The 13,681-nt window shown below is 37.9% G+C and overlaps 1 protein-coding gene across 2 annotated transcripts in view; it reads right to left on the bottom strand.

Annotated features, from left to right (window-relative positions):
* Positions 1-13,681, bottom strand: part of LOC106123503 (ankyrin repeat and BTB/POZ domain-containing protein 2) — a 34,490-nt gene that overhangs the window by 14,239 nt on the left and 6,570 nt on the right. Inside the window, exon 2 of one of the 2 annotated variants that reach the window (XM_013319881.1) lies at positions 10,774-10,977. In XM_013319881.1, coding sequence (XP_013175335.1) covers positions 10,774-10,977 — 204 coding nt within the window. Of the gene's footprint in view, positions 1-4,311; positions 5,547-10,773; positions 10,978-13,681 lie in introns of those variants that run through there. The other variant, XM_013319880.1, reaches the window with a different exon arrangement.

Raw genomic sequence — 13,681 nt, 5'->3', positions numbered from 1 at the left:
GTGTAGGATGCATGCAAGAAAGGCGACTTGCATAGCTCGGCAATGTACACGGCACAGCGCGAGGTTATCTATCCGAGCCTCGGCACAAATGTCGTGAACACACATCACTCGCTGTTTACCTATTTACAATAACATTGGATACACAAAATACTCGTAAGTTCCTAACTTGCAGATAATTGGACCTATTTCACTGGAAGAAATATTTTTAATCAGAATTTCTTAAAATTGGTCTACTATTCGATGATGGGATAGTGTAAAGCGTCTTTTGGTTATGAACCATCCTTAATGGAGCGATAAACTGTTTCATGTAATAGTCCATTTTGTGTAACGGCTCTCTTAGAATTCCACTGACCGAGGCTGGCAGATAAAGGCGTGACGAAAGTGTCGGCGATGCCGCATCCAATCGAGCAATGCTTACACTCGGGCCACACAACTGTGCATCTGCCGCGACCGTTGTGCCACACTTTAGTTTCTACAATTGCCTATAACGTGGTCTTTGGAACAATTGGTTTGATAATCTCCATTCGAGCCCTAGTAGGCAGATGAGTTTGATGGACCATGGTAGTCATGTTTCTGAAATTATTTATATTAGTTTTATGGCTATCTACTAAGTTATGTTGCAGTATTTACCATCTGAGCAATTCTCTAATCAAAGACATTAATACTGAAATTTATATCATGACATGTAAGTGGTTATTTTTGTGTAATTATGGTTTCCAGAAGTATTTTCATTGTAGACCACAACTGATTACTTTAGCTTGGAGAGTTTGTGTATAATTGCTTGTTTTCTATCGCATAAAGATTGCTTTGATACGGAACTGCTTTACTGCGGTCCATTACGTTTCACGCAGCTTATTACACTCTTGGTGCAAGAAAAAGTATATCTCTGACGTCATGCACTCACCACTGATAGTAAGAAAGCGTTTGCAAGATGAAAGCTTTGCCGCAGCAGTTACTCCATGAAATGTAGCAAGGATTAGACTTTATACTCAGCCGTTAGTTTGATTGACGTACTGCAGGCCATTTCATCATAGTGTTTTAGATGTTAAAAGTGGCAAGTGGTTACTAAGGACACAACAGGCACTAAGACAGGGACAAACTCAGGATAAAGACAGTGACAAACACATGCGTGGGACGACAGGGAAATTAACGACAGTTCGATAAACAGCCACGAGGCGAAAATGTTTTACAAGCAGAAATGACGGAGATATTAATTTGTCGCCATGAATATTAATATTATTTGATATTTAAATATTCGTTCATCTTATTAAGCTTTGACATGCTTTTCTTGACACTCTTAAATGTATTCTTAAAGGGTCAACAATCCTGTAACACCCATAAAGATGGAAGAATTTTTCCTCGGCAACACTTTTTATTATATGGGACTCGAATAGATGCGATTGAAAAGACGAAATTGAATATATAAAAGTTATTAGTTTCTGTTTTCGTTTGTAAAATTTGTCACAAACTAATTATGTATGTGTACAGCCAGCGCAGCACACATTTACAATATTTATTGTGAAATAAATCTAAATTAATAGTTTGGATGCAACTTAAATAAAACTAACGACGCCTATCAGCGATGTTTTTAAAACGAGATGGCTATTTGATAGTTTGAAAGTGTCAATAAAAGTTTGTAGGAAGATGTTACGCGCTCGAAGAATTTGAGGAAATGCGTCATTAAACGAGAAAATGTCCGGATCCGATGTCAATGTACGTCGGCTGGAAGACGCGTGGCGAGGCGTGGGTTCTCATGATGAGAAAGTAATGATAGTAGTTAAACATAAAATTAATCACGTAAAAACAATACATTACTTTGATGTTAACGTGGAACTAGTTAAGATTATTTAATAAGTTAAGTCTTAAATATGATTACTGCTCATAGATATTTTGAGCAGCAGTCAACTGTGGGACCACACCGCGTCTCACATGAGGAGTACCGTTTTAATTGGCCACGAGGCGTGACCGCAGGTGGCCAAAACAAATTTACTAAATGTTCCTGTTCTAGCGATTCTAAACTATAACACACATGACATAAATGTTGTTTTGGGAACACACGGTGTGAATCGTCCTTGGGCGTCCTTCGCGGCTGTTAACGTTTTATTACGTTGTAAATAAATTAAATGTTTAAAGAGATTTGCGGAAGGGAAATGTTCACAATTCGTAAATAACCAAATATGTTTTTACTTTTTTAATTTATTAAAAAAATATCGACATTGAAATTTTACATACAGCCAGAGAAATAGAAGAGAATAAAAATTATGTAAAACAAATTAACTTCATTTTAAAATAATAATTTATTTTGAACTTATACACTTCTGTATCTATTTTAGCTTCTAAAACAACTCTCGAGATTTATTCAGCAATAAACAATAATAAAAAATCAAAAATCCGAATGAAAATATTTTAAGTAAATCTCTTTGATTTCGAACGAGCGATAGGAAAAATCAAACAACAACGTGTCTAATGCATTCAGCTTTGCCTTGCCGTAAGAAAGTGAAGATAATATCCGTAGATAAAGTATCTTTGGCCACTGTTACGACATTGTTTCCGTCAGATTGTAAATCATCTGCTTTAATTGCAAACCATATGGAAACATTTTAAAACAGAAAGCCGCTCAGTTCTCACGCGTTGTGTGGAAAATTTTCTTTGATTTCAAATATCTTAATATTGTGCAATAATACTAATTACCAACGACCACTTTTATGAGATTTACTGAACATTATTTGCAAGTTTGCAATATGAAATAAAAAAATATGAATAAAGAATGAAGTGATGTATGAAAAGATGTCTTTTAAAGTATTCTCCTTCAATTGTAAATAGTATTTAACAACGCGAACTGTTTTGTTAACTTGAACTTAATCAAGTATGATAATTGAGGTACTTTTATTCGCTTTGTACATTTGGGCAACAAGCCAGACATGACGAAACTTTTCATCAACTTTGGAAATAAGCCAATAAAATACTTATTACAATTGTGGAAAACGAAAGTTACGAGTGAAAGCATTGTAAGTTGTTCTTAGATTATGTTCACTTACAATGTAAACTCTCACGCTCACAAACTGATGTTTTAGATTATACGTATGAAATGAAGCGAAAGATAAATCAGTAGCGAAATAATTAAATATCAAAAAAACATAACTTATAAGGTTGACGTAAGATTACTAAAAAGGGACTTTATAAAAAGCAAAAGATATAGTTTGTTTCTGATCGAGTTAATGGTAATACGTGAGAAAGTCGTAAATGTTTGTTTTTGAATTCTGTTCGCGACCAAAGTGCATGTTACGTGACCTTGACTCTAGATCCGATCCTTTCTCTGTACTGATTGCGAATGCGCATCTATTATAGAAAGCTAGGATAAGTGAGAGTATGTTTGTACTATTTTATGCAGCCAATCACACCAGAAATTCTGTCGTCCCTTTTGCTTTTCCTTGAATAAGCTGAGATAGGTATATTTTTGTGTATTATTGACATATAATACGTAATATTAGTAGAACTGCATGACACAATCTATTTCCTGTTGCCGGAAGAAAGATGTGTTGCTGTTCACTGCTCTATTATCCATTATCATTGTAAACATTATTTGCTTTCGTATTTTTCTTCCTACTTTATAACAAGCACAAAGAATAGTTTAGACAACAAATATATGACAATGGAGAATTTGATAAACGATAAATCTACAGCGCCACCATCAGGTTGTTATCAGAATCATATAAAAATAAGCATTCCTTGATTCTTGCCTGAAGAAAAAAAGGCAAGGTACTTTGACCAGGTGCAAGCAATTATTATCAGTTCTAAGCAATTAGACTTATTACTTCGCCCCGCGTCCCGCCGCAGCCTTTGCGGTGACTGCCCGCACACATAAACTTTGCCGCATCTTTGCCTTAGCATTTATAATAAATTTTAACTTCAAACTATTCTATTGCCGCTTTCATGTTTGAACGAAATTTAAAATACTTAAATACTTTAAATTAAGTACAAACGTTAGTAGGCGTTGTGCAACAAATAGTTGCAGATTAAAACAATAAAATTGGTACTAAAACTAAATCAAAAGTGTAATACATATACATAAAAGACTAATATTAAGCTATTATTACAGTATTTTAAAAAGAAGAATGCAATAAAACTTTTATATAACAACGTTATCTGCGATCAGCGCGTGGTGAGAGATTTCCTCAAAACAATAAACAATTCGAAATGTAAGACAAGACATACCGTAACGGTTTGGAAGAGCATTAATTATACCTTCAAATTACACAAACACAAACGAGGCTAGAATTAAATAGACCAGTCGAAGTTGAGACGACTCACCGTTTCCTCCAGTCCTGTATGAAGCTCCAGTCGCATTGGTCCTCATCGTCCAGCGTAGTGGCTTCGTGCCGCTCCCCGCCGCCGTGCACCAGCTCCACCAGCTGCCGAGCTCTCTCAAAATTACCCTCAAACTCCACCACCAGAAACCCATCTGGGCTCACAGATTCGAACACGTCCTTCTTGTACGTCGCGTCATTGATAGCAGTCACTTCTGGAACTTCTAATTCACCTTCAGGTTTTATCTCTGCATATATGGCCTCGGGCACTTCGATTTCTGATATCATCTGCGTCCCGCCCTTGTCTTCTTCTCTACTCACGCTCACATTATTGGCATCTTCTACTATACGGTTCACATATATAGCTTCATCTTTCGAAGGTGTTGCCTCTCTCTGTCTAGTTTCTTTTTCTTCCCTCTTCTGCTCACTATGCTTCCGGATGATGGAGTCTCCGAAGTAAATAACGACTTTGTTGTTGTTTTGGGTAATTTTGTTTGCCAGTCCTCCGTCTACAACGGGTTTCGTTTTTTTATTTTTATCTTGTGACAACCGTTCGGCCAACTCCTCGTAGCAGGGCGGTCTGTTATTGTAAATCTTTTTCTCGGCTACGGAACCTTTGGTATCGTCTTTCTTTTTTTCGACACTCTTGTACACAGGCGGTCGACAGCAGTCGTCGAGCTGCGACGCCCAGTGCTTGGGTTCATTGTAAATGAGCTCCTTGTGAGAGGACACCTGCGGCAAGGGGATGTATTTCTCGTGTGTGGACTTCGAAGGCGAACCTTCGTTTTTTCTAAAGTTGAGCACACTCCTCCGCACTTTAGATTCCGAAGGTTCGTTATTGTTAACTTTTTTCGGTCGCGCATTTCCTAGTAACTTAAACAGTGGTTTATGTTCCGTATGCGGCTTGATCCTGTCCGTGCTGGGAGCTTTCCGGAGAGGATAGGGACCGGGTTCTTCTTCAGATTTCGGATACAGCTGTTCACAGCTCGTCGACTTATGCGTAGCTATCCTGGCCTTGGGGTGGGCCTGAGGCTCTCTGTTCTGCCAGTGCCTTACGGAGAGTCTCGCGGCGCCGCGGATAAATTTTATAGGCTCCCAGGCATCCGCCTTTTTGAGTATAAAGTTGTCGGCCATATTGTGTTTGTTGGGCGGCTTCCTGGCGTCAGCGGCACGGCAGGACTGCAGCTCGCGGCACAGGAAGCAGGAGCAGCGCGCAGAACACAGCATGTCTGCGCCGCGGTGTCGGGCGCACTGTCACGCCGCCGCCGCCGCAACATCCATTGTTGTCCCCCGCTACTCGCGCCGCGGCCTGCGAGCTGCGAGCTTCACGGATTAGCGTTACCGCTGCGGCGCGGCCGGGGCGCACTTGTAGGCTGCCGGTAATGGCTATGTTACATGAAAGTCTTTCTAGCGTTTTGCATACTGCTGACGCACTTTGTACGCAAACGTGGTGTGAGTAAAAAAAACAGTATCTAAATAAGAACGTAAAAAATAGACAGCTTAAATTAGGAATTTATCAAATATGTTTAAGGTTTTGATCACAATAGCTGACAATTCCCTTATATAGCAAACCCGCTCTTATTCAATCAATTCGCAGTCTATAAAAGTTAAAATGTATGGCTAAAAACAAACGCAACCAAACCTAATTCGATATCTGTCAAACATTTGAATCACATAAGTAACGTTACATAGTCTTGTATCGAGATCAACATTTACAAACATTTTGCAATTATTTCGTTGCTCAATTCTTGAACTAGGATGACTGAACAAAATTGAATAAATGATAAAATCGGCTAAAAATGAGTAAGACCAATCACCATTGACTTTAAAATGTAATTCATAATTAAATTATCTGCTTACTTTTTTAATTTTCCAGTTACGGATAAGAAATTAACTCTGTAAATTTATCACAAAGCTGCTAAATGAGGGTTATTATTGCTGCGGGCCAGGTTATCTAGTTCTATTGTAGAGCATACTTAGTTTCCTGCGCTGTGATACATTTTGTCGAAGTTTATAATTATTTATTATCGTAATGTTTGCACATTTGTATTTTAAACCGTTTGCTATCAAGATGAAGATGAATAACTTAAAGTTAAGAACGTCTAAATATATCACAGTGTCTGCTTCGTGTACGTTCTACACTGAAGTGCTGTCTTACAAGTGGCTTGAAATGGCCGCTCGTTTGGGATTCGATTATGAAATGTTTATGCAGTTCACCTCTATCGTGATTAACGAGAGACAGATGTTTTTGACGTTATCTTAATATTTAAATTGTTTGAAATTAGTAATTAATCAATTTCTCAATTAACTAACTGCATTCGGTAAGGTGCTGTGGTAAAGGAATAATCGTGATGCAACCTGCACAAGAAATGTGCGAAGAAATGCAAAGACATGTGTCTAGTCAACCAACCCCCACTGGGCCAGCGTCGTTAACTGTGGCCACACCTAACTTAGTATAGTGTATAGTGAGCTAATGATGAAGTAACACATCTGATTGTTCAGAAATCGATTATATTTTTAAGCTGTGTTTTCTTCAACACTTGATGAAAATCATAACAAGTCAGAGGCGCGTCTCCATCACTTTTCATTTGCTATGAGAAGACGAGGCAAAAGTATTAAGAACAATGGTGTGTGCGGGACTTTCTCTGGGCCCTGGGATGGGAAGCTTGTTAATTATTGTTACGGCGCACAATATCTCGCCGTATACGTTTTATGCAATGAAAGTAACTGTTACTGAACGTAATTACTGTCTTTTTGTTATCCATTTAGTGCTCGTGATTCGCGTAACACGACTCTGATCGAATAAAATCTCATCGCCAGTGAGAATGTTCTTACCATTGTCTATTATGAATATTATATGATTTTATATTATATTTTTGTGCTCAAAATATCAGCAAAACCATCAAAATAATGTATTCTCAAAAACGACTTTAACATATTTTAAGGATATAATATTTTGCAAGAAACTTTTAATCTTAACGATAAAGACAGTTCGCCTCCACTTCTATCGGGTTGAATATAAACATTTGAATCTATTATAAACTATTCATAAATCAAGTTCATTTCTTATACAAAAATGTCTATTAACATTGGTATGCAGTAAAAATATGATGCGCGGAATAAAGTTGGTTAGATTGTGAGTAAGATGTCTCGGAGATGTAATAAGTATCAAGATATACCTCGCGATGCTTTTTATTCAATTGTAAACTTTTTTCTCCGACCACGAATATCGAATGTATAGTGATGGGATATTGTAAAACTTGCTCTTTTTTATTTAGAATTCGTTAACATTATATATTATAATTTTTATCGAATAATTTAACAAACTAATTCGTCTGACACGACTTAACATTTTTCCAAGGACCGGAAACAAAGGAACAAAGACAACTTTAAAAAAATCATTATTTTTCGCTTCATCGTATTATATATGTCAGACAAACATACTAGAACTATTTTATCTGATGTGGCGTTGCTCAAAATACCTATTTATTCGGCAGCAAGCCATTTAATAAGAATGACTTATTGCTACATACAGAGTTGTTAAGTAGTCCTTTTAGTAAAGATTTAGTAAAACCTACGCTTAGAATCTCCTTGTGTCATCATGAACATAACTTAGTTGATAAATATTAGTCGAGACGGAGAAGACCAGCGGACAAGAGACAGGCATGGTACCGCACTAGTATGATTTTGAATTCATTGACACGAAGATAAAAATGTCGGCGTGTGAACGCTGGCCGGGTAGCGGCTGAGCGCTGCTATGTCATTTCATTAGGTGCACGCAGCAATTATAAAGGTGTAATGGAATACTTTATTTTATCATTTTATGATATTCTTCAGACCTAGCTTCGATTATACATTTTTCATTATTTTTTTAATTAAATTGATCGAAACATCGATAAAACCTTACAAATCCTAAGGGCGCGAAATCAATGTTTGCCGTTTCAAATTAATTACGATGAAACGTTTTCAGAATTGAAAATAAAACATGTAATTATTTTATTAAAAACCGATATAAATTACGGACATGTTGATGACATTTGGATGTCATATGAACATCGACTTTTGAGTCTGTGTTTACTTTCAAAGCAAAAAATATTGTTGCCTAGAAAATTTGCCAATCAGCTTCATTTAAAGTATCCATTAATACAGTACGTATTGATTCTTATATCTTAGAGGTAGAATTTACGCAAAATTTAACTGCTGTGCTGATTGTTTTTTTTTATTAAGACAAGATATCTGTGAGATTCTTTGCCAATGCTTTGCCATAACATGTTACAAAGTGTGACAAAAGTAGTATTATTGTAAAACATATGCCCGCGAAGGTTTCTGGGGCGGCGATGGTGAGGTATCAGTGCGCCATGACGTCGAGAGGCCGCGTTATTTACGCAGAACCAAATAAATTGACACAGAGGCAGCGAAACAAATTATACAGTAATTTGCGAGAGGCATCCGGCTACCGGACGGCAGTCGGGCCGGGGGCGTGCGCCAAAAAAACTACATCCAACCAAACAGGATTTATCTCGGGACTACACTACACTGTCTACACTACGATATTCCTAAATTTGTACAAATACAGTGGAAAACTTTCGTACTGTGTTTTCATTTTTATGCTATATAATTTATAAAGTAACAAATAAAGATACTCGTAATAATGTCAGACTAACTTCACGACCCTTGAATCTTCGGCAATAACGTCATGTTAAACAATAGGGCCCTTAACTGACCAAAGATCTAATGATAATACTATATGTATAATAATATATATTCTAAGCATTTAAGAATGAGAAGTTTCAATAATTTTCCAGTGACGCATGAGATTTGTCCTGTATCCTGTTAAAAGCGTTGTTACCCTGCACAATCCGGAATGTCGGCAGCGCTACGTTTCGACAGTCGGCAGTCGACAGGTGCATCGCATGCGATTTTATCGTTGTTTAAAATCGTACATTAGTCTTTTGCTTGATTTAGCACAGCCCAAAACAATAATACCCCAAAAATAAGTAAATAAATTCTTCAGATCCCGACTTGAGGTAGCAAGGGATTGATTTGATACCTGTCACTTTTATTCTGATGCTGAACAAGGAACACGTGTCAACAATCCTTTATGTTACTCATTACATTCATATTTTTATTGATCACGAACTCTACCTGCTTTTGTTAGTAAGTGATACATCGTACAATACTATGGTATTGCATTGCATTGAATTTTAAAAGAGGATTTGTAAGTTAGCTTTGAGAAAGGAATATGCAATTAATAATGTCATCATATCGCTATCTGCGGGGCTGCAGGTTGCGCGCCGCGGCACCAGACAAATGTCTCCTAATTGCGAGCGACGCGGCCGCGCCCTGCCCGTGTGCTCCTCCCGCGTACCTCTACAATGTAAGTCGGTCGTTTACTCATGTTAATCCAATGTTTTAATTAAGGCTTTCGACCGCTTCGTTTAAATTGGACGATATTTCATTTGTTTCTTTTATTTTATTTTTAAATTAAGCAACTTCATTCGATACTTTTTAAAGATCGATCCCTATTCCGACGATGGAGTTAGAGAGAGGTAAAGATGCAAGTAATGGATGTGTCGGTTACTTTTGATTAGTAAGTATTAGTTCATGGTAATAAGTCTACTCCTGCTTCATACTTCATAATAAACATTATCTCAACTACTGCCATCTAGTGATGTGTTGAGAGGTCAGTACGAGATCGCGGCGGTCGCGGCGGAGGTGGGCCAACGGCCGGTCTCCTCACCGACCTGCATTACCATCTTCTGTCAATAACTTTAGCATAATGCGCCCATTGAAGCTGCATTAGTGTCAGCTCGATCACACGGCTACTAATGCCTGATGCTATACCTAAAAAATATCAAGAATAGAAGTCCTAGTAGAAAAATAGTGTGACCAGGCTTTAAACCATCCAAACATGACATGGACTTCAATACATTCGTAATATATGCAATCGAACAAGTAACCGCAGTATGAAGTGTTGTGTTGCCGACAGACAAACAAAGCGGACACTTGTAATGCAATCTCGCATTTTCTACGGTGAATTACGAACGGTCTAATCAGACTCCAGAAAACAGGTTAATGCGCATAAGAAAGGAGGAAAACCATTTCAATAGTGTAGATCTATTACATTATAAATTCAACTCACAAACAATGTGGTCACCCTATAGCAACAAATTAAAGCAGCTTGACAAATTCAAATGAGCGCTCATAAAAATCGTGTACATCACAGTAAAGTTTTGCAATGTCTCCCGCAGAGCTATTGACGTATTTTATTTACGGCGATACTCACATTATAGTAAATTTAGCTGCCTGTTACTATAATGTTCATAATAAAACTATTTATGTGCCAATTTGTTTAAAAAATGTTGTAAATTTCATCCGAAACATCCTTGTTGGAGCAGATAGGAAGGATCATAGAATTATATATTTCTTATGATGTAAATATGTTACGTCTACAGAGATAAGGTACCTTCTAGGTTTAGGGCGTAGAATCTCATGAGGCGCGGGCTGACGGCGCGGCGGAGGCCAGCCGGCGCAGGCGCAGGGCTGCCGCTCCGCCCCGCTAACTACCCCGCTCACCAGCCCGCTGGCCGCGCCGTTCGTCGCTCCGCCGCCCGCTCCGCTCGGTGCGCCGCTCACTGGCGCCACCTCGTGGGGCGTGCGCGCATCCTCACTGCAATTAGAACATACCTGTAACTCAATACTTTAACACATTTATTCAATCAAATGTTGAGCCAAGACACTGACTAAAATTGTGCTAAACATAGATGACATGATAATTTATTAAGCTAGGCATTGGCGCCGTTATAGCATAATAACAAATAGCGTTTTAACAAATGTTTTAACGAACTTGTAACTAAAAGAAAACATTGTAATATTTCCAGTAGGTGTAAAAGAGTTCAAATGTTTATTCAAGTAAGTTTTTACGAGTAACATGTGAAACCTTGGTCGTAAGCGAAATAAATGTACAGAAAGCACAAGAATATGTATAAAATTGCGTAAAAAAGTGCAGTCCACGCGCCACGAATCATTTGCAGTGAGACTGGGTACCGGGCGAGCGGTATAAAGCAAAAGCTTGTAAAAACAAGTAGAACGCATCGTCTCAATCAATAACAGGTTGGCAGGATTGATAAAAAGCATCTCATGAATTGCCTATACTCCTCATTATATCGGGTCTAATGAAAAAAGGCCTGTCATAACGAGCAGCACACTAGCGGCCTCTGTACCGGACGTCAGAAACAGAGGCTGGTTGTCCGCCGACACTTTTACTTACACGGAGACTTGCAGCTATCAATGCGACCATTATTACGCAGCCTCTACAGATGTACAGATATACACATGTGGCGTTCATTAATTATTAATCATATTATTATATATGAAACAGGTCAGTGCTAGTTAAGTTTATATTGTTAGTATTAGACCTCCGCCGTTAGGATCATACGTTTATAATCCACAAGCTTAGTATTCCACAGCTCAAAATCATATTATAATATTTAATAAAAAAATGTATATAGCTTCCTAAAAGCTTATGTATAAAAGCACACTTGCTATTTCTTTGTAACCAAAAATACTGTGTCTCTTACTGATAACAATTTCTTTAATTTACAAGACAAGCGAGTGCGTTCACTGAGCTTTAACGGTGCGGATCCATGTTTGATTCCCGCGCATTGTTCCCGCGTACGGCTCATCAAGCATTAATCAGCCGACCGTGATTTCGTAACACACCCTACATAAATATACATAGACTTAATTGTAATGATATAGTCAGAATTATGGGAATCATATGCGTAATCATATTCTTTGAACTCAACTGATGTGCAATTCGGTGTTTGGTTTTTAGACAAAGATTAGCATGTGATAAGACCCAATTTCTCTAGTAAATTGTACTCCAAAACGAACTTAAATAACTATACTGATATATAAACACGGCTAAACACTCACGTATATTCGTCCGGTGGCGGCACCGACTAGTATCGAGCCCATCGGGTGCCCTTCATCAGGATGAGTGGTACTAGTATTATTTCGCGGACGCGGCCCGTCGCTCACGGCGGCGAGTATTTAGCCGTGTTTATATATCAGTTTAGTATAATGTCTCACGAAAGTTTGAATAATTACAATAAATCATTATTACTCGAAGAATTAAAAATAAGACATTGTTAACTTGAATAACAACGTCTGTAATATTTATGTAGATAAATATGAAGACTTTTTATAATTTAATGTTGTCTTATATATTTGTGTAAGCATTACGAAGTCAAAGCTTAACATAATAATGACAATATATGTCTTCATTGCATGTCATGTGAACAGTGTTGCGGTCATCGTGACAATATTTTATGACACACAAGCTGCCTATAAATGTGCATTTACTCCGGTCATTTTTACTGCATTAACTTTAATAATGTTCTTGTAGCAATTAATTTTAATAACAATTTATTCATTAGAATAAATCCTTTTTTCCAGTAGTAGTTGTAACAAAAAAATTTACGGTATTTAATTTAAGTACCAGTATTCTAGGTTTGAAGCTAGTTATGGAACTTACTATGATTCTTATTTTTCACCAAAATAACGTAACTCAGTATTAATTTCTTGATTTACAGCTTTTTATCGTATACAGACTATGTCCAATGAAAATTTGTTTCAAAAAAACCAACAAGTCGCACAAGAAGTTACATAAATTGTGCAAGTCCCGGCAGCTCGCATTGTCAGCGAAACGCATTCCGGATATCGAAACAATGCTGAATTGGGGGCAGGTGTTCCTCCCGGACTCGTGCAAACAAAAAGAGATCGCTGCAAAACATAGCCTCCGACCTCCGCCTCCGCTGCAGTACCCGCACCCGCTTCCGCTCTTCACTATATCTTAATCCAATCCAAGAACGTAACCATAGACAAACTGCACATTACAGATACATTAAAACCACAAATGTTTCAAAAGTTTTCAAATAGTTAAAATACTTTTAATTGCGTAACTCTACAACTACTACTAACTACCTACCCTTATTTTAAAATATAATTTCACGTTATCTTACAAGCTTCGCAAAATAACTGCAAAAGCAAAGCTGTTTATGGAATTTGATTTTACTTAATTTTCGTAGATTTAAAACAAAATAAATACGCGTCCGCTTCCGCGGCCGTTCGAAGATAAAAGCAGAATCCCTCCTGGGCCCGCATGTCGCTCGCTTTTACCGCCCTTTACCTGACACAATGGAATCCAAAAACGCGCAAAAAACCACCCGCGCTTCGATTTATTCGAGCCACCTCGCGCCGCACATCGCATCTCTATGCTGCTTGCCCGTTAAGGCCGCGCTAAAGCTCCGCTTAAGGCACCGCTCACGACAACGCTAATTTCAACTTGTACTATCACATCGATTACTTGT

The sequence above is a fragment of the Papilio xuthus genome, unplaced genomic scaffold (assembly GCF_000836235.2).
Source record: "Papilio xuthus unplaced genomic scaffold, Pxut_1.1 DF826115.1, whole genome shotgun sequence".
Classification (NCBI taxonomy): domain Eukaryota; kingdom Metazoa; phylum Arthropoda; class Insecta; order Lepidoptera; family Papilionidae; genus Papilio; species Papilio xuthus.
Note: the sequence above shows the minus strand (reverse complement) of the source record. Positions and strands in the feature narration are given on the sequence as shown.